The sequence below is a fragment of the Oncorhynchus mykiss genome, chromosome 27 (assembly GCF_013265735.2).
Source record: "Oncorhynchus mykiss isolate Arlee chromosome 27, USDA_OmykA_1.1, whole genome shotgun sequence".
Lineage (NCBI taxonomy): Eukaryota > Metazoa > Chordata > Actinopteri > Salmoniformes > Salmonidae > Oncorhynchus > Oncorhynchus mykiss.
The window spans coordinates 48,454,318-48,472,732 of record NC_048591.1 but is presented as its reverse complement, the minus strand read 5'-3'; the positions used below and the strand labels follow the sequence as shown (position 1 = coordinate 48,472,732).

The 18,415-nt window shown below is 43.6% G+C and overlaps 2 protein-coding genes across 2 annotated transcripts in view; both read right to left on the bottom strand.

Moving 5' to 3' along the window:
• Positions 1 to 12,284, bottom strand: part of gab2 (GRB2-associated binding protein 2) — a 164,000-nt gene extending 151,716 nt beyond the window's left edge. Inside the window, exon 1 of the mRNA XM_036964907.1 lies at positions 11,503 to 12,284. Within this exon, the coding sequence (XP_036820802.1) occupies positions 11,503 to 11,577 (75 nt within the window). The 5' untranslated portion in view covers positions 11,578 to 12,284. The remainder of the gene's footprint in view (positions 1 to 11,502) is intronic.
• A 2,009-nt stretch (positions 12,285 to 14,293) lies between these two features.
• The window catches only part of nars2 (asparaginyl-tRNA synthetase 2, mitochondrial), a 57,187-nt gene continuing 53,065 nt past the window's right edge, over positions 14,294 to 18,415 (bottom strand). The window contains exon 14 of the mRNA XM_036965512.1: positions 14,294 to 15,059. Within this exon, the coding sequence (XP_036821407.1) occupies positions 14,915 to 15,059 (145 nt within the window). The 3' untranslated portion in view covers positions 14,294 to 14,914. The remainder of the gene's footprint in view (positions 15,060 to 18,415) is intronic.

Genomic DNA, 18,415 nt, shown 5'->3' with positions numbered 1-18,415 from the left:
AGAGCTGTTGTCAAGGAAGTGAGTCATTCGTCTGGAGCAGTGGAGAGCTGTTGTCAAGGAAGTGAGTCATACGTCTGGAGCAGTGGAGAGCTGTTGTCAAGGAAGTGAGTCATACGTCTGGAGCAGTGGAGAGCTGTTGTCAAGGAAGTGAGTCATACGTCTGGAGCAGTGGAGAGCTGTTGTCAAGGAAGTGAGTCATACGTCTGGAGCAGTGGAGAGCTGTTGTCAAGGAAGTGAGTCATACGTCTGGAGCAGTGGAGAGCTGTTGTCAAGGAAGTGAGTTTGTGTTTATACCGTCAACCAAATCATGTCGGTGTGGGAGTCGCATGGCGATGTGTCACAGATAATGTCACACTCTCCATATGGAGCCACTGACTACCTTTACAATTCAAATGTGATTTAATGACATAAACCTGCTGATTTAGGGGTAGTAACGTGATTTAATGACATAAACCTGCTGATTTAGGGGTAGTAACGTGATTTAATGACATAAACCTGCTGATTTAGGGGTAGTAACGTGATTTAATGACATAAACCTGCTGATTTAGGGGTAGTAACGTGATTTAATGACATAAACCTGCTGATTTAGGGGTAGTAACATGATTTAATGACATAAACCTGCTGATTTAGGGGTAGTAACGTGATTTAATGACATAAACCTGTTGATTAAGAAGTCCTGCTCTACGTCAACACAGCGTGGCTCCTGCTCTACGTCAACACAGCGTGCCTCCTGCTCTACGTCAACACAGCGTGGCTCCTGCTCTACGTCAACACAGCGTGCCTCCTGCTCTACGTCAACACAGCGTGGCTCCTGCTCTACGTCAACACAGCGTGGCTCCTGCTCTACGTCAACACAGCGTGCCTCCTGCTCTACGTCAACACAGCGTGGCTCCTGCTCTACGTCAACACAGCGTGGCTCCTGCCCTACGTCAACACAGCGTGGCTCCTGCTCTACGACAACACAGCGTGGCTCCTGCTCTACGTCAACACAGCGTGCCTCCTGCTCTACGTCAACACAGCGTGGCTCCTGCTCTACGTCAACACAGCGTGGCTCCTGCCCTACGTCAACACAGCGTGGCTCCTGCTCTACGTCAACACAGCGTGGCTCCTGCTCTACGTCAACACAGCGTGGCTCCTGCTCTACGTCAACACAGCGTGGCTCCTGCTCTACGTCAACACAGCGTGGCTCCTGCTCTACGTCAACACAGCGTGGCTCCTGCTCTACGTCAACACAGCGTGGCTCCTGCTCTACGTCAACACAGCGTGGCTCCTGCTCTACGTCAACACAGCGTGGCTCCTGCCCTACGACAACACAGCGTGGCTCCTGCTCTACATCAACACAGCGTGGCTCCTGCCCTACGTCAACACAGCGTGGCTCCTGCTCTACGACAACACAGCGTGGCTCCTGCCCTACGACAACACAGCGTGGCTCCTGCTCTACATCAACACAGCGTGGCTCCTGCCCTACGTCAACACAGCGTGGCTCCTGCCCTACGTCAACACAGCGTGGCTCCTGCTCTACGTCAACACAGCGTGGCTCCTGCCCTACGTCAACACAGCGTGGCTCCTGCCCTACGTCAACACAGCGTGGCTCCTGCTCTACGACAACACAGCGTGGCTTCTAGTCTACATCAATATAGCACAACAGTGGTTACTAGCAGACAGGTGAAGTAGGGGTAGTGTTTAAAAGTGGTTGATGCAAAGAGTATGCAAAGCAGTCATCAAGGCAAAGGGTGGCTACTTTGAAGAATCTAAAATATATATTTTGATTTGTTTAACACTTTTTTTGGTTACGACATGATTCCATGTGTTATTTCATAGTGTTGATGTTTTAACTATTATTCTACAATGTAGATCAAAATAAAGAAAACCCCTTGAATGAGTAGGTGTGTCCAAACTGTTAACTGGTACTGTCTGTACATGAAGCTAACTGAGGAGAACAGGATAGATACATGAAGCTAACTGAGGAGAACAGGGGAGATACATGAAGCTAACTGAGGAGAACAGGAGAGATACATGGAGCTAACTGAGGAGAACAGGAGAGATACATGAAGTTAACTGAGGAGAACAGGAGAGATACATGAAGCTAACTGAGGAGAACAGGAGAGATACATGGAGCTAACTGAGGAGAACAGGAGAGATACATGAAGTTAACTGAGGAGAACAGGAGAGATACATGAAGCTAACTGAGGAGAACAGGAGAGCTACATGAAGCTAACTGAGGAGAAGAGGAGAGCTACATGAAGCTAACTGAGGAGAACAGGGGAGGTACATGAAGCTAACTGGGGAGAACAGGAGATATACATGAAGCTAACAGAGGAACAGGAGAACAGGAGAGATACATGAAGCTAACTGAGGAGAACAGGAGAGCTTCATGAAGCTAACTGAGGAGAACAGGAGAGCTTCATGAAGCTAACTGAGGAGAACAGGGGAGATACATGAAGCTAACAGAGGAACAGGAGAACAGGAGCAATACATGAAGCTAACTGAGGAGAACAGGAGAGCTACATGAAGCTAACTGAGGAGAACAGGGGAGATACATGAAGCTAACTGAGGAGAACGGGAGAACAGGAGAGATACATGAAGCTAACTGAGGAGAACAGGAGAGCTACATGAAGCTAACTGAGGAGAACAGGGGAGATACATGAAGCTAACTGAGGAGAACAGGGGAGATACATGAAGCTAACTGAGGAGAACAGGAGAGATACATGAAGCTAACTGAGAGGAACAGGAGAGATACATGAAGCTAACTGATGAGTCAGGTTATGAAATAGCTCCCTATATTCCCTAGTGCACTACACTGTGGGGTGGCAGTGGTTAGAGCATTGGACTAGTAACCCAAAGGTTGCAAGTTCAAATCCCCGAGCTGACAAGGTAAAAATCTGTCTTTCTGCCCCTGAACAAGGCAGTTAACCCACTGTTTCCCCGGTAGGCCGCCATTCTTAAAATAATTATCATGTCAGTTCTTAACTGAATTGCCAAGTTAAATAAAAGTACATTTTTCATCAGGTGCCATAGGGCATGTTATACACTTGTTATACAGTTACATGATGACATGTTATTGGATTAATTACAATTACGATGAATTACCATCTTAATAGATGGGCAACTGTCGGCCCGCAGACCTCCAAACACTCAACTTACTGTTGACTTAGAATAGCAGAAAGGGGAAGGGAGAGTACCAAGACAGTTACACAACTGAATGCATTCAACCGAAATGTGTCTAACTGCCCTCTAAATGTGTCTAACTGCCCTCTAAATGTGTCTAACCGCCCTCTAAATGTGTCTAACTGCCCTCTAAATGTGTCTAACCGCCCTCTAAATGTGTCTAACTGCCCTCTAAATGTGTCTAACTGCCCTCTAAATGTGTCTAACTGCCCCCCTCCCCATCAAAGTTGCCTGTCTTAATAGGTATACTATACTGTAGTCCTAAATGTTTACATCCTACACTTCCTCTCTCTTTCTCTCCTTCAGAGAGACTAACACCTTGGCAGCGGAATGTTAGGAGCGTTTCTTTAAAGTAGCCTCTCTCTACATTGGGCTCAGCTATGTCAGATGACAGCAATACTGCTATCTAAATGGTCCCCATTGTTCCACGACTAACTGTCGGCTGCCTCTGCGTGTGTGTATGGTACGGTAAGGTCTCTCTCTCCGAGTTGAAATGGAGAGAATTCTACATGTTCAGTAGTAGCTAATCATTCCACGTCTTCACACTGCCTGCTTCAACTGTGTGTGTTCTAGTTGTTGATTGGGAGTGGGACTAGGAGACTAGTTGAGTTGTGTTACCACCAGGCCACACCTCCTAGCACCTGACTACTGGTTATTGGCTGGGGCTGGACTGTAGAGGTGTGGTAGGTGCCACCAGGACCCCCTTGCAGTGACTAGAACCATAATAATAACAGTGCTGGGTTTGTTTATTATAAGTTCCTTCTTTTTGTGTCGTTTTTTTCTCGGGTTTCTTCTGCCTACTGATGTCAACCATGGTGCTGCAGAGGGTTGTGTCAGTGGTATATGTTGTGATGTTCTCCCTGACCTGCTGGTCTCTGGATAAACACAGTGACACACACACACAGAGACAGAGAGAGAGACAGAGAGAGAGACACACAGGGAGAGAGAGACACACACAATGAGAGAGAAAGAGAGACAGACACACAGAGAGAGAGACACACAGGGAGAGAGAGAGACAGAGAGAGGGAGGGAGAGAGAGAGAGAGAGAGACAGAGAGACACACAGGGAGAGAGAGACACACACAATGTGAGAGAAAGAGAGAGACACACACAGAGAGAAGAAGAGAACAATGAGCGCAGGCAGGCAGGCAGGCAGGCAGGCAGGCAGGCAGGCAGGCAGGCAGGCAGGCAGACTGGGAAGGATTTCCACCAGATGAAACCCACACAATGATTACATCATGGCAAAGCCAGCTATCCACTCTTAGGTTCTACATAGAACCCTTTAAGAAAAAAATGTTATTCAGCTGTCTCCTTAGGAGAACACTTTGAAAGAGAACCTTTTTAATTTCAGGTAAAACCTTTTCCACAGAGGATTCTACATGGAACCCAAAAGGGTTCTAACAAGAACCAAAAAGGATTTTCCCTTGAACCAAAAAGGGTTGTCCTATGGGAACAGCTGAAGAACCCTTTTGGAACCCTTTTCTCTAAAAGTGTAGGAAACAAGGAGAGAGAGTGTGATTATAGTAAGGAGAGATATGAGAGAGAGAGGGAGGAGAGGAACAAGACCTACACATAGAGGACCCACACCGAGAGGACCTACACAGAGGACCCACACCGAGAGGACCTACACATAGAGGACCTACACATAGAGGACCCACACCGAGAGGACCTACACCGAGAGGACCCACACCGAGAGGACCTACACATAGAGGACCCACACTGAGAGGAGCTACACCGAGAGGACCCACACCGAGAGGACCTACACCGAGAGGACCTACACATAGAGGACCCACACTGAGAGGAGCTACACCGAGAGGACCCACACCGAGAGGACCTACACCGAGAGGACCTACACAGAGGACCCACACCGAGAGGACCTACACATAGAGGACCCACACCGAGAGGACCTACACCGAGAGGACCCACACCGAGAGGACCCACACATAGAGGACCCACACTGAGAGGAGCTACACATAGAGGACCCACACCGAGAGGACCTACACCGAGAGGACCTACACAGAGGACCCACACCGAGAGGACCTACACATAGAGGACCCACACCGAGAGGACCTACATGCTGACCACAGCACCACCAATCAATACCCCCCCCAAACCAACCATACCCACACACCAGATAGTCAAACAGGCCAACCCCCCCCACCCCAAACCCCCACTCTTACACTAGCCCAAGCCAATGGCGTGTACCTGAGGCTCAGCAGACTCTGTTCACACTTACTGGTCTGAGGCCAAACCACACGACTAATAATATTGGACACTTTATGGGAACACAAAGCCTTCACTATCTTATCCTGGAATATCCCAGGCCTGAGGTCATCTGCTTTTGGCCTAAAGAGCAGGAACCTGGACTTCATCAAAATCAGAAATACAGACATTGTCATCCTACAACAAACATGGTATAGAGGAGACGGACCCACTGGTTGCCCTCTAGGTTACAGAGAGCTGGTAGTCCCATCCACCACACTACCAGGTGGGTGGTATAGAGGAGACGGACCCACTGGTTGACCTCTAGGTTACAGAGAGCTGGTAGTCCCATCCACCACACTACCAGGTGGGTGGTATAGAGGAGACGGACCCACTGGTTGCCCTCTAGGTTACAGAGAGCTGGTAGTCCCATCCACCACACTACCAGGTGGGTGGTATAGAGGAGACGGACCCACTGGTTGCCCTCTAGGTTACAGAGAGCTGGTAGTCCCATCCACCACACTACCAGGTGGGTGGTATAGAGGAGACGGACCCACTGGTTGCCCTCTAGGTTACAGAGAGCTGGTAGTCCCATCCACCACACTACCAGGTGGGTGGTATAGAGGAGATGGACCCACTGGTTGCCCTCTAGGTTACAGAGAGCTGGTAGTCCCATCCACCAAACTACCAGGTGGGTGGTATAGAGGAGACGGACCCACTGGTTGACCTCTAGGTTACAGAGAGCTGGTAGTCCCATCCACCACACTACCAGGTGGGTGGTATAGAGGAGATGGACCCACTGGTTGCCCTCTAGGTTACAGAGAGCTGGTAGTCCCATCCACCACACTACCAGGTGTGAAACAGGGAAGAGACTCAGGGGGTATGCTAATTTGGTATAGAGCAGACCTAACCCACTCTATTCAATTAATCAAAACAGGAACATTTTACATTTGGCTAGAAATTCAAAAGGAAATTATCTTAACAGAGAAAAATGTCCTCCTGTGTGCTACCTATATCCCCACACTAGAATCCCCATACTTTAACGAAGACAGCTTCTCCATCCTGGAGAGATCCTGGGAGATCAATCATTTCCAGGCCCAGGGACATGTACTAGTCTGTGGCGACCTAAATGCCAGAACCGGACAAGAACCTGACACCCTCAGCACACAGGGGGACAAACACCTGCCTGGAGGTGACAGCATCCCCTCTCCCATATGCCCCCTGTGTGCTGAAGTAGTCAATGGTAGGCTTTGAGAGGACTCTTGCGGTAGGTACACATGTAGCTCATCTCTTGGCAGTGGTACCGAAGACTATTTTATCACGTACCTCAAACGAGTCTCTTAGAGTGTTCAGTCAGCCCATTGACACCCCTATCAGAGCACAGCAAAATCACAGTCACAGTCTACTTGAACAGAGAAATACTCAATCGTGAGGCAGCAAAGCCAAAGGAATTGAATAATATTAAGGAATGCTATAGATGGAAAGAAAGTAGTGTGGCAACAACAAATTCAATCCCTTCTAGACAACTTCCTGGACAAAACGTTTCACTGTAATAGTGAAGGTGTAAACTTGGCAGTAGAAAACCTATACAGTAAATGTGGCCTCTCAGCTTCCCTATCAAATCTAAAAATGTCAAGCAGACAACCTAAGAAAGTGATCAACAATGACAAATAGTTTGATGAAGAATGTAAAAACCTAAGAAAGTAATTGAGAAACCTATCCACCCAATAACATAGAGACCCAGAAAACCTGAGCCTTCACTATGGTGAATCACTAAAACAATACAGAAATACACTACGGAAAAAGAAGGAACAGCACGTCAGAAATCAGCTCAATGTAATTGAAGAATCCATAGAATCTAACCACTTCTATGAACATTGGAAAACACTAAACAAACAACACAAATAGTTATCTATCCAAAATGGAGATGTATGGATAAACCACTTCAATCTTTTTGGCTCTAAAACAAAGAACAAACAGCTAATACATACACATGATCAATTACACATCTTAGAATCAACTATTAAAGACTACCAGAACCCACTGGATTCTCCAATTACATTGAATGAACTACAGGACCAAATACAAACCCTCCAACTCAAAAAGGCCTGTGGTGTTGATGGTATCCTCAATGAAATGATAAAATATACAGACAACAAATTCCAATTGGCTAAACTTAAACTCTTTAACATCATCCTCAGCTCTGGCATCTTCCCCAATATTTTGAACCAAGGACTGATCACCCCAATCCTTAAAAGAAGAGACAAATTTGACCCCAATAACTACCATGGGATATGCATCAACAGTAACCTTGGGAAAATCCTCTGCATTATCATTAACAGCAGACTCGTACATTTCCTCAGTGAAAACAACGTACTGAGCAAATGTCAAATTGGCTTTTGACCAAATTACCGTACAACAGACCATTTACTCACCCTGCACACCCTAATTGACAAACAAACAAACCAAAACAAAGGCAAAGTCTTCTTATGCTTTGTTGATTTCAAAAAACAAGTGTGCGGTTAAAATTGGCAAAACACACATTTCTTTCAACAGGGCCGTGAGGTGAGGCAGGGATGCAGGTTAAGCCCCACCCTCTTCAACATATATATCAACGAATTGGCGCGGGCACTAGAACAGTCTGCAGCACCCATCCTCACCCTACTAGAATCCGAAGTCTGCTGTTTGCTGATGACCTGGTGTTTCTGTCACCAACCAAGGAGGGCCTACAGCAGCACCTAGATCTTCTGCACAGATTCTGTCAGACCTGGGCCCTGACAGTAAATCTCAGTAAGGCCAAAATAATGGTGTCCCAAACAAGGTCCAGTCGCCAGGACCACAAATACAAATTCCATTTAGACGCTGTTGCCCTAGAGCACACAAAAAACGATACATACCTTGGCCTAAACATTAGCGCCACAGGTAACTTCCACAAAGCTGTGAAAGATCTGAGAGACAAGGCAAGAAGGGCATTCTGTGCCATCAAAAGGAAAATAATATTCAACATACCAATTAGGATCTAGCTAAGAATACTTCAATCAGTTATAGAACCCATTGCCCTTTATGGTTGTGAGGTCTGGGGTCTGCTCAAAAACCAAGAATTCACAAAATGGCACAAACACCAAATTGAGACTGCCTGCAGAACTCTGCGAATCCCGCTAATTATCAAAATCCAGAAAAGAGACGTTAAATTCTACAACCTCACTTCTAAAAAGAAGCGATTCCCAACGAGAGAGAGAAAGAGAAACTATAGAGAGAGAGAGAGGAGAGAAATGAGAGAGAGAGAGAGAGAGAGGGGGAGAGAAAACGAGAGAGGAGAGAGCAAGGAGAGAAATGAGAGAGAGAGGAGAGAGAAACGAAAGAGAGCGAGAGAAACGAAAAATAAACAAGAGAGAGAGAGAAGCGAGAGAGGAGAGAGAAATGAGAGAGAGGAGAGAGCAAGGAGAGAAACGAGAGAATGAGAGAGAGGGAGAGAAATGAGAGAGAGGGAGAGAAATGAGAGAGAGAGAGAAATGAGAGAGAGAGAGGGAGAGAAATGAGAGAGAGAGGGAGAGAAATGAGAGAGAGAGAGAGGGAGAGAAATGAGAGAGAGAGAGAGAGAAATGAGAGAGAGGGAGAGAAATGAGAGCGAAACATGAGAGAGGAGAGACATATAGAGATGGGTTTGTAATGCAACACCATTGATAAACACTAGCCAGCTGTATTTGCCACAGATTGTCTCATGATCGTCACTGCTGTCATAAATCCAATCTGATTCAGTTCAAGAGACTCAAACATGATCTTGTAACATTTCCAACGAATTTGCAGGCCGTAACATATCATATGAATTTAGAGGTCAGCACCACCCCAACGTCAACATATCCGAAAAACGTCTATGTTCTGTGGTAAAAAAGTGTTTCCAATGACATTAAAACCCTGTTTGCACCATGTGATGTTTTAACATATTATCAGTAGGCATTACATACTCACTGGTTGATGAGGTCATTGGAAAACACTTATCTTCCTCCATCTTCTACTACAAACATCTTTTGTGGAATAAGTCAGACAGAACTGTAAGGAATGAGTCCCTGTTCTACCCCAGCTGGCACGAGAGGAATATGGACTTTGTTCTTGATGTTTTCGACAACACGGGTAATATTCTCACATATGAACAACTTCCAACATTGAAAGAGTTTCCAATACCTTTCAGAGAGTTTATTTATGTGGTCGAAGCCGTTCCCGGTGGTCTAACGACACTAATGAAAACTCATCTTAGCTTTGGTAATGATCACAAAGTTTATATTTTTTTGTTTGTTCCAGTATTTTCTCATTAATACCTGTGTTCTGTTTTGTATGATGTAAGAATGTAAATTGTTGATCTGTATTAAGATTTTTTTTGAAAGAAATATATTTATAATAATAAATTAAATAAATACAATTAAATAAATATATATATATAATAAATTAAATAAATTTAAAAAAAATAATATTTGTATGTCTGTCTCTGAACACTACATGTGTACAACGTCATCCAATTTTTACATCTTCATATTCATCATCTCCAGCAGCTTCCATCAATGTACTGTGTGTTAAAATGGCACGTTTCTGTTTGTAGTAGAATATATATATATCAATGTACTGTTTGTAGTAGAAATATATATATATATATATTACATTGATATATATATTCTACCACAAACAGTACATTGATATATATATTCTACTACACCCAGGACATCGATGTTGGGGAGCTGCTGGAGATGATGAATATGAATATGTAAAACATGTAGCGTTCAGAGACAGACACACAAATGACACGATTAGAGGTCTATTGATCCTGGCCAAAAGTAGTGCACTAAATAGGGAGTGATTTTGGACACACGATGCATGTCCAGTTCATAGAGATTGCATGTTGATGACTACAGTAATATGTATTCATATCATGGCAACACAGACAGCAGTTAAATTATTTTCAGTGGATTTTTTTATATATATTTTTTTTACCTTCATTTAACTAGGCAAGTCATTTAAGAACAAATTCTTGTTTTCAATGACGGCCTAGAAAACGGGCTAATATTTCTTCCTTCTGCCACTGAGCAGTTTACAGGCAATTATGGGGACATCTGTCCTTAACAGCATTAGACGGACAGCCAGACAGACGGACAGCCAGACGGCATCTCGATGGTACTATAGAGCCCCATTGTGAGCACAGCTTCCTCTGCAGGCCTTTAACTATCAGTTAAATATAGTCTCAGTAAGAAAGGCACATACATTAATGAATACGGTTGGTTTAGGAAACACATTAACATTTACGTCATTTAGCAGATGCTCTTATCCAGAGCGATTTACAGAAGCAATTAGGGAAGGGACTCTTTTTTTATGGGGGGGGGGGGGGGGGGGGGGGCTCAGTTGGGGTCTCAACTCACTATTGACAGTTATAATAATAGAATAGAATTTCAACATTTTTATTGTGTATCAGTAGTCACTTAAATTAGCCCATGGCAGCAAAATGTTTTTGATTGGTAAATTAGTCTAGGGGCCAGCTATCCAAATTTGTAGGACCGGTGGTGGGACCCCTTGATCATCAGTAATCATATTGCAGACGCTTGCCTTAACCCGATGGCAAAATGTGTAGCATGGCAGGAAAATACATATTAAAACTTTAAATGTTTTGTCTTCACTGTACAAAGGAGGGCGGCTAAAAATGTTTTGGTAAAAAGGTGTGACCCACGAGCCACTGCGGCCCCTCCTGATGAGTTCAGTCTTTACGTGGTCCCCATCCCCACCAAAGTTGCCCATCCCTGAATTAGGGAAAAGTGCCTTACTGGCTAGACAACCTGCTGTCATATGACTTCGAAAAAACAGAGGAAGCAGTATCAGAGGAGTCTCAAACACGGAGGAGGAAATTGGAGGCAACATGTGACTCTCCGGCGTAGTTGTATGCACCTGTTAGATATACAAAACAACACACAAAACAGTCTCTCTCTCGCCCTCTCACTTTATACATGCCAGCTAAAGTGGGTGGACAGACACAGACAACGGTCAGAAAACAACTGTCAGTCTTATCATATCAGCCTGTTGAGGTCAATATAGGCTGTTGAGGGGGTGGGGGAAGTGCGCAAAAAGTAGGATAATTTAATTCTATATTACTTACATATCGCCTCAGTTTCTTCTCTGGTGGGGACTTTCTCAGCCAGCCTTGGAAGATGATTTCTCCTCCACCGCTCATGCTGAACAAACAACCGCTTCTTCAAAAACCCTGTTCCGGTCTCTCAACCGCTACTGGTGTAATATACTCTCTTTAGTACATAACGGGTCCCGTCCAGTTGTTTGAGTCAATGTGGAATGGTGCTATCGGTGCCGGACACTGTTTGGTGCAGTCTGCTGCCCATTTATCTCGTTGGTCTATAGCGCAAGCCCGGCTGGGAGAGAGAGAGAGAGAGAGGGGGGGGACGAGATGCTGCCTGACTGCTATTCGTCCTTGGTGTCACGCTCTGTCACCATAACGCACATAACTGAATCCCACCTCTAGCCGGTTCACGGAGCGCATCCACCGATCTTTCGTCCCTCTCTTATCGGGAGTTATTATGCGGCTGTGCTGGGCGGTTAACTAGCATCGATCCCGGCGAGCGGCGGGTGAACTCAACGGATCCCGGTGATGTAGGAAGTAGTGAAGGGTGTCTCTGCACTTTGTTTTCCAATTCACACCACGCCCACTGAACTACAGGGATGGGCTCCGGGCAAGTAGAGCCGCGCTGGGATGAACAGACAGGAGCTGCGCCTTGGCTTGACGCTTGCGCCTTGGCTTGACGCAGACACAGCTCCTCTCTCTGATCAGCCCAGCGCTGCTGTTCTTATCCCGGAGTCCATTATGCGCTGAAGCAGTCAGACACTACATAGTGTAGTATAAACGACACACCCACTGGTTGAATCAACAGCGTTTCCACGTCATTTCAACCCCCAAAAAATTCAACGTGACGATGTTGAATCAACGTGGACAACTGATTGGATTGAAATACATATTTTACATCAACATGTGGGAATGTCATATTTTACTCACTCAACTTTTAACCTAAATCCTGTGACATGTTTTTGTTGATTTCACGTTAATTCACTTTAGTTGACAACTCAACCAAATGTAATTCAGAACTAAATGTTGAACTGGTGTCCGTGCCCAGTGGGCAGAGGCAAATTAAATTGCGAACATGTAAACAGGAATAAACTATAGCAGAAAGACTACTGTTTACTTAGAGAAACCGTAATGTAAAAAATGGTGAATGGAAAGTATGATCTGAGCTGCAATTAATAGGAGTGTAAATAGGACAATTGGTTTCATCCAACTTTTTATGCATGAAAGTCAAATTAATTAGTAGGCTAATATATGTCACTAAGATAACATTTTATTCTACCTATAAGTTGAGTTGAGAAACTTGTGGGTTGATTAACTGTTGCTTGAATGTGACTCTGTCGTCAGTGACAGAAAGACAAAGATACAGGATACAGAAAATACAGGAGATTAAGAAATGAGGAAGAGGTGTGAAAACGCACCATCTAGTGGATAAAAGAGACACTACACTACATAGCTGTGGTCCAGGGCCCGGTTTCCCAAAAGCATCTTAAGGCTATGTTCATCTGGGCATTAGTGCATTCCTCTACTAGTGAAGGAACGGGCACTAACGCCCCAGACCAGAACTACCATTAGTCTGGACACGATTACCTAAGAAGGGCCATCATCACATAACTATAGGAACTGGCTGTGAGGGCAAAAGTTAATCGTTCTTCAGCCTTGTTTCATCATTATAATACAAACAGCAGTGACCTTGTCTGTGCACCTGAAGGACTCTTGGAAACAGCAGTGACCTTGTCTGTGCACCTGAAGGACTCTTGGAAACAGCAGTGACCTTGTCTGTGCACCTGAAGGACTCTTGGAAACAGCAGTGACCTTGTCTGTGCACCTGAAGGACTCTTGGAAACAGCAGTGACCTTGTCTGTGCACCTGAAGGACTCTTGGAAACAGTAGTGACCTTGTCTGTGCATCTGAATGACTCTTGGAAACAGCAGTGACCTTGTCTGTGCACCTGAAGGACTCTTGGAAACAGCAGTGACCTTGTCTGTGCACCTGAAGGACTCTTGGAAACAGTAGTGACCTTGTCTGTGCACCTGAAGGACTCTTGGAAACAGCAGTGACCTTGTCTGTGCATCTGAAGGACTCTTGGAAACAGTAGTGACCTTGTCTGTGCACCTGAAGGACTCTTGGAAACAGCAGTGACCTTGTCTGTGCACCTGAAGGACTCTTGGAAACAGCAGTGACCCTGTCTGTGCACCTGAAGGACTCTTGGAAACAGCAGTGACCTTGTCTGTGCATCTGAATGACTCTTGGAAACAGCAGTGACCTTGTCTGTGCACCTGGAAGGACTCTTGGAAACAGTAGTGACCTTGTCTGTGCATTTGAAGGACTCTTGGAAACAGCAGTGACCTTGTCTGTGCACCTGGAAGGACTCTTGGAAACAGTAGTGACCTTGTCTGTGCATTTGAAGGACTCTTGGAAACAGCAGTGACCTTGTCTGTGCACCTGAAGGACTCTTGGAAACAGCAGTGACCTTGTCTGTGCACCTGAAGGACTCTGGGAAACAGCAGTGACCTTGTCTGTGCACCTGAAGGACTCTTGGAAACAGCAGTGACCTTGTCTGTGCACCTGAAGGACTCTTGGAAACTGTACTAGACTCAACCAACAATATATTGGTACAATTTACATCAAATCAAATTTTATTTGTCACATACATGTTTAGCAGATGTTATTTGTGGGTGTAGCGAAATACATTTAAACATATTAGCAGTAGTTTGCAGCGCCCTCAGCTGCAACACACTCGGCACCCCTACTTCCCGCGGCTATGCATTTAAACACTATTTTTGACAGTTTCTCATATGAACAACAACAGACAACATTTGATCATTTTAACATTTTATAAATCAAAAAACAGTGACATCTTTACAAAAAGAATCATCTGACCATAGTGACACATCCATTGAGTGGTCAAAACATTAGGAACACCTGCTTTTTCCATGACAGACAGACCAGGTGAATCCAGGATATGATCCCTTATTGATGTCACCTGTTAAATCCACTCCAATCAGTGTAGATGAAGGGGAGGAGTCGGGTTAAAGAAGGATTTTTTTTGCCTTGAGACAACTGAGACATGGATTGTGTCTGTGTGCTATTCAGAGGATGAATGGGCAAGACAAGATATATTTAAGTGCCTTTAAACGGGGGTATGGTAGTAGGTGCCAGGTGCACCGGTTTGTGTCAAGAACTGCAACGCTGCTGGGTTTTACACACTCAACAGTTTCCTGTGTGTAACCCGAATGGTCCACCACCCAAAGGACATCCAGCTAGACAACAGTACAAAGAATTGGAGTCAACATGGGCCAACATCTCTGTGGAACGCTTTAAAGACCTTGTAGAGTCCATGCCCCAATGAATTGAGGCTGTTCTGAAGGCAAACGGGGGGGCGTGCAACTCAATATTAGTAAGGTGTTCTTAATGTTTGGTATACTCAGTGTATAGTTTACAGAAGGCAAGAGCGGGAGTATCTGGGGAATGGAATAACGTCTTTGATGTTGTCGACCCCCAAAACACACTGCAGGTAGCGCTCAAAGCCCATACCAAACCCACCGTGAGGGACAGAACCAAACCGCCTCAGATCCAAATACCTGGACAGACAGAATATAGTAGATATAACAGAATCAAACCGAGTAGAATAGAACAGAATAGAACAGTGTAGAGTATAACAGAACAGTGTAGAGTAGAACAGAACAGAACAGTGTAGAGTAGAATAGAACAGAATAGAACAGTGTAGAGTAGAATAGAACAGTGCAGAGTAGAACAGAACAGTGTAGAGTAGAACAGAACAGAACAGTGTAGAGTAGAACAGAACAGTGTAGATTAGAACAGAACAGTGTAGAGTAGAACAGAACAGAGTAGAATAGAACAGTTCAGAGTAGAACAGAACAGTGTAGAGTAGAACAGAACAGTGTAGAGTAGAACAGAACAGTGTAGAGTAGAACAGAACAGAACAGTGTAGAGTAGAACAGAACAGTGTAGAGTAGAACAGAACAGTGTAGAGTAGAACAGAACAGTGTAGAGTAGAACAGAACAGTGTAGAGTAGAACAGAACAGTGTAGAGTAGAATAGAACAGTGTAGATTAGAACAGAACAGTGTAGAGTAGAACAGAACAGTGTAGAGTAGAACAGAACAGAACAGTGTAGAGTAGAACAGAACAGTGTAGAGTAGAACAGAACAGAACAGTGTAGAGTAGAATAGAACAGTGTAGATTAGAACAGTGTAGAGTAGAACAGAACAGTGTAGAGTAGAACAGAACAGTGTAGAGTAGAACAGAACAGAACAGTGTAGAGTAGAACAGAACAGTGTAGAGTAGAACAGAACAGAACAGTGTAGAGTAGAATAGAACAGTGTAGATTAGAACAGAACAGTGTAGAGTAGAACAGAACATAACAGTGTAGAGTAGAACAGAACAGTGTAGAGTAGAACAGAACAGTGTAGAGCAGAACAGAACAGAATAGAATAGAACAGAATAGAACAGTGTAGAGTAGAACAGAACAGTGTAGAGTAGAACAGAATAGAACAGTGTAGAGTAGAACAGATCAGAACAGAACAGTGTAGAGTAGAACAGAACAGTGTAGAGTAGAACAGAACAGAACAGTGTAGAGTAGAACAGAACAGTGTAGAGTAGAACAGAACAGAACAGTGTAGAGTAGAATAGAACAGTGTAGATTAGAACAGAACAGTGTAGAGTAGAACAGAACATAACAGTGTAGAGTAGAACAGAACAGTGTAGAGTAGAACAGAACAGTGTAGAGCAGAACAGAACAGAATAGAATAGAACAGAATAGAACAGTGTAGAGTAGAACAGAACAGTGTAGAGTAGAACAGATCAGAACAGTGTAGAGTAGAACAGAATAGAATAGAACAGAATAGAACAGTGTAGAGTAGAACAGAATAGTGTAGAGTAGAACAGAACAGAACAGTGTAGAGTAGAACAGAACAGTGTAGAGTAGAACAGAACAGAATAGAATAGAACAGAATAGAACAGTGTAGAGTAGAACAGAACAGTGTAGAGTAGAACAGAACAGTGTAGAGTAGAACAGAATAGAACAGTGTAGAGTAGAATATAACAGTGTAGAGTAGAATAGAACAGAGTAGAGTAGAATAGAACAGAGTAGAGTAGAATAGAACAGAGTAGAGTAGAACAGAACAGCGTAGAGTAGAACAGAACAGTGTAGAGTAGAACAGAACGGTGTAGAGTAGAACAGAACAGTGTAGAGTAGAACAGAACAGTGTAGAGTAGAACAGAACAGTGTAGAGTAGAATAGAACAGTGTAGATTAGAACAGAACAGTGTAGAGTAGAACAGAACAATGTAGAGTAGAACAGAACAGAACAGTGTAGAGTAGAACAGAACAGTGTAGAGTAGAACAGAACAGAACAGTGTAGAGTAGAATAGAACAGTGTAGATTAGAACAGAACAGTGTAGAGTAGAACAGAACAGTGTAGAGTAGAACAGAACAGTGTAGAGTAGAACAGAATAGAACAGTGTAGAGTAGAACAGAACAGTGTAGAGTAGAGCAGAACAGAATAGAACAGAATAGAACAGTGTAGAGTAGAACAGAAAATAACAGTGTAGAGTAGAACAGAACAGTGTAGAGTAGAACAGAACAGTGTAGAGCAGAACAGAACAGAATAGAATAGAACAGAATAGAACAGTGTAGAGTAGAACAGAACAGTGTAGAGTAGAACAGAATAGAACAGTGTAGAGTAGAACAGATCAGAACAGAACAGTGTAGAGTAGAACAGAATAGAAAATAACAGAATAGAACAGTGTAGAGTAGAACAGAACAGTGTAGAGTAGAACAGAACAGAACAGTGTAGAGTAGAACAGAACAGTGTAGAGTAGAACAGAACAGAATAGAATAGAACAGAATAGAACAGTGTAGAGTAGAACAGAACAGTGTAGAGTAGAACAGAACAGTGTAGAGTATAACAGAATAGAACAGTGTAGAGTAGAATATAACAGTGTAGAGTAGAATAGAACAGAGTAGAGTAGAATAGAACAGAGTAGAGTAGAATAGAACAGAGTAGAGTAGAATAGAACAGTGTAGAGTAGAATAGAACAGTGTAGAGTAGAATAGAACAGAATAGAACAGTGTAGAGTAGAACAGAACAGAAGTGTACAGTAGAATATAACAGAATAGAACAGTGTAGAATAGAACACAACAGAATAGAACAGTGTAGAGTAGAACATAACAGTGTAGAGTAGAATAGAACAGTGTAGAGTAGAATAGAACAGTGTAGAGTAGAATAGAACCGTGTAGAGTAGAATAGAACAGAGTAGAGTAGAATAGAATAGAACAGAGTAGAGTAGAATAGAACAGAGTAGAGTAGAATAGAACAGAGTAGAGTAGAATAGAACAGAGTAGAGTAGAATAGAACAGTGTAGAGTAGAATAGAACAGTGTAGAGTAGAATAGAACAGAATAGAACAGTGTAGAGTAGAACAGAACAGAAGTGTACAGTAGAATATAACAGAATAGAACAGTGTAGAATAGAACACAACAGAATAGAACAGTGTAGAGTAGAATAGAACAGAGCAGAGTAGAATAGAACAGAATAGAATAGAACAGAATAGAACCGTGTAGAGTAGAATATAACAGAATAGAACAGTGTAGAGTAGAATATAACAGAATAGAACAGTGTAGAGTAAAATAGAACCGTGTAGAATAGAATAGAACAGTGAAAAATAGAATAGAACAATGTAGAGTAGAACATAATAGAACCGTGTAGAATAGAATAGAACAGTGTAGAGTAGAACATAACAGTGTAGAGTAGAATAGAACAGTGTAGAGTAGAATAGAACAGTGTAGAGTAGAATAGAACAGTGTAGAGTAGAATAGAACCGTGTAGAGTAGAATAGAACCGTGTAGAGTAGAATAGAACAGAATAGAACAGTGTAGAGTAGAATAGAACAGTGTAGAGTAGAATAGAACAGTGCA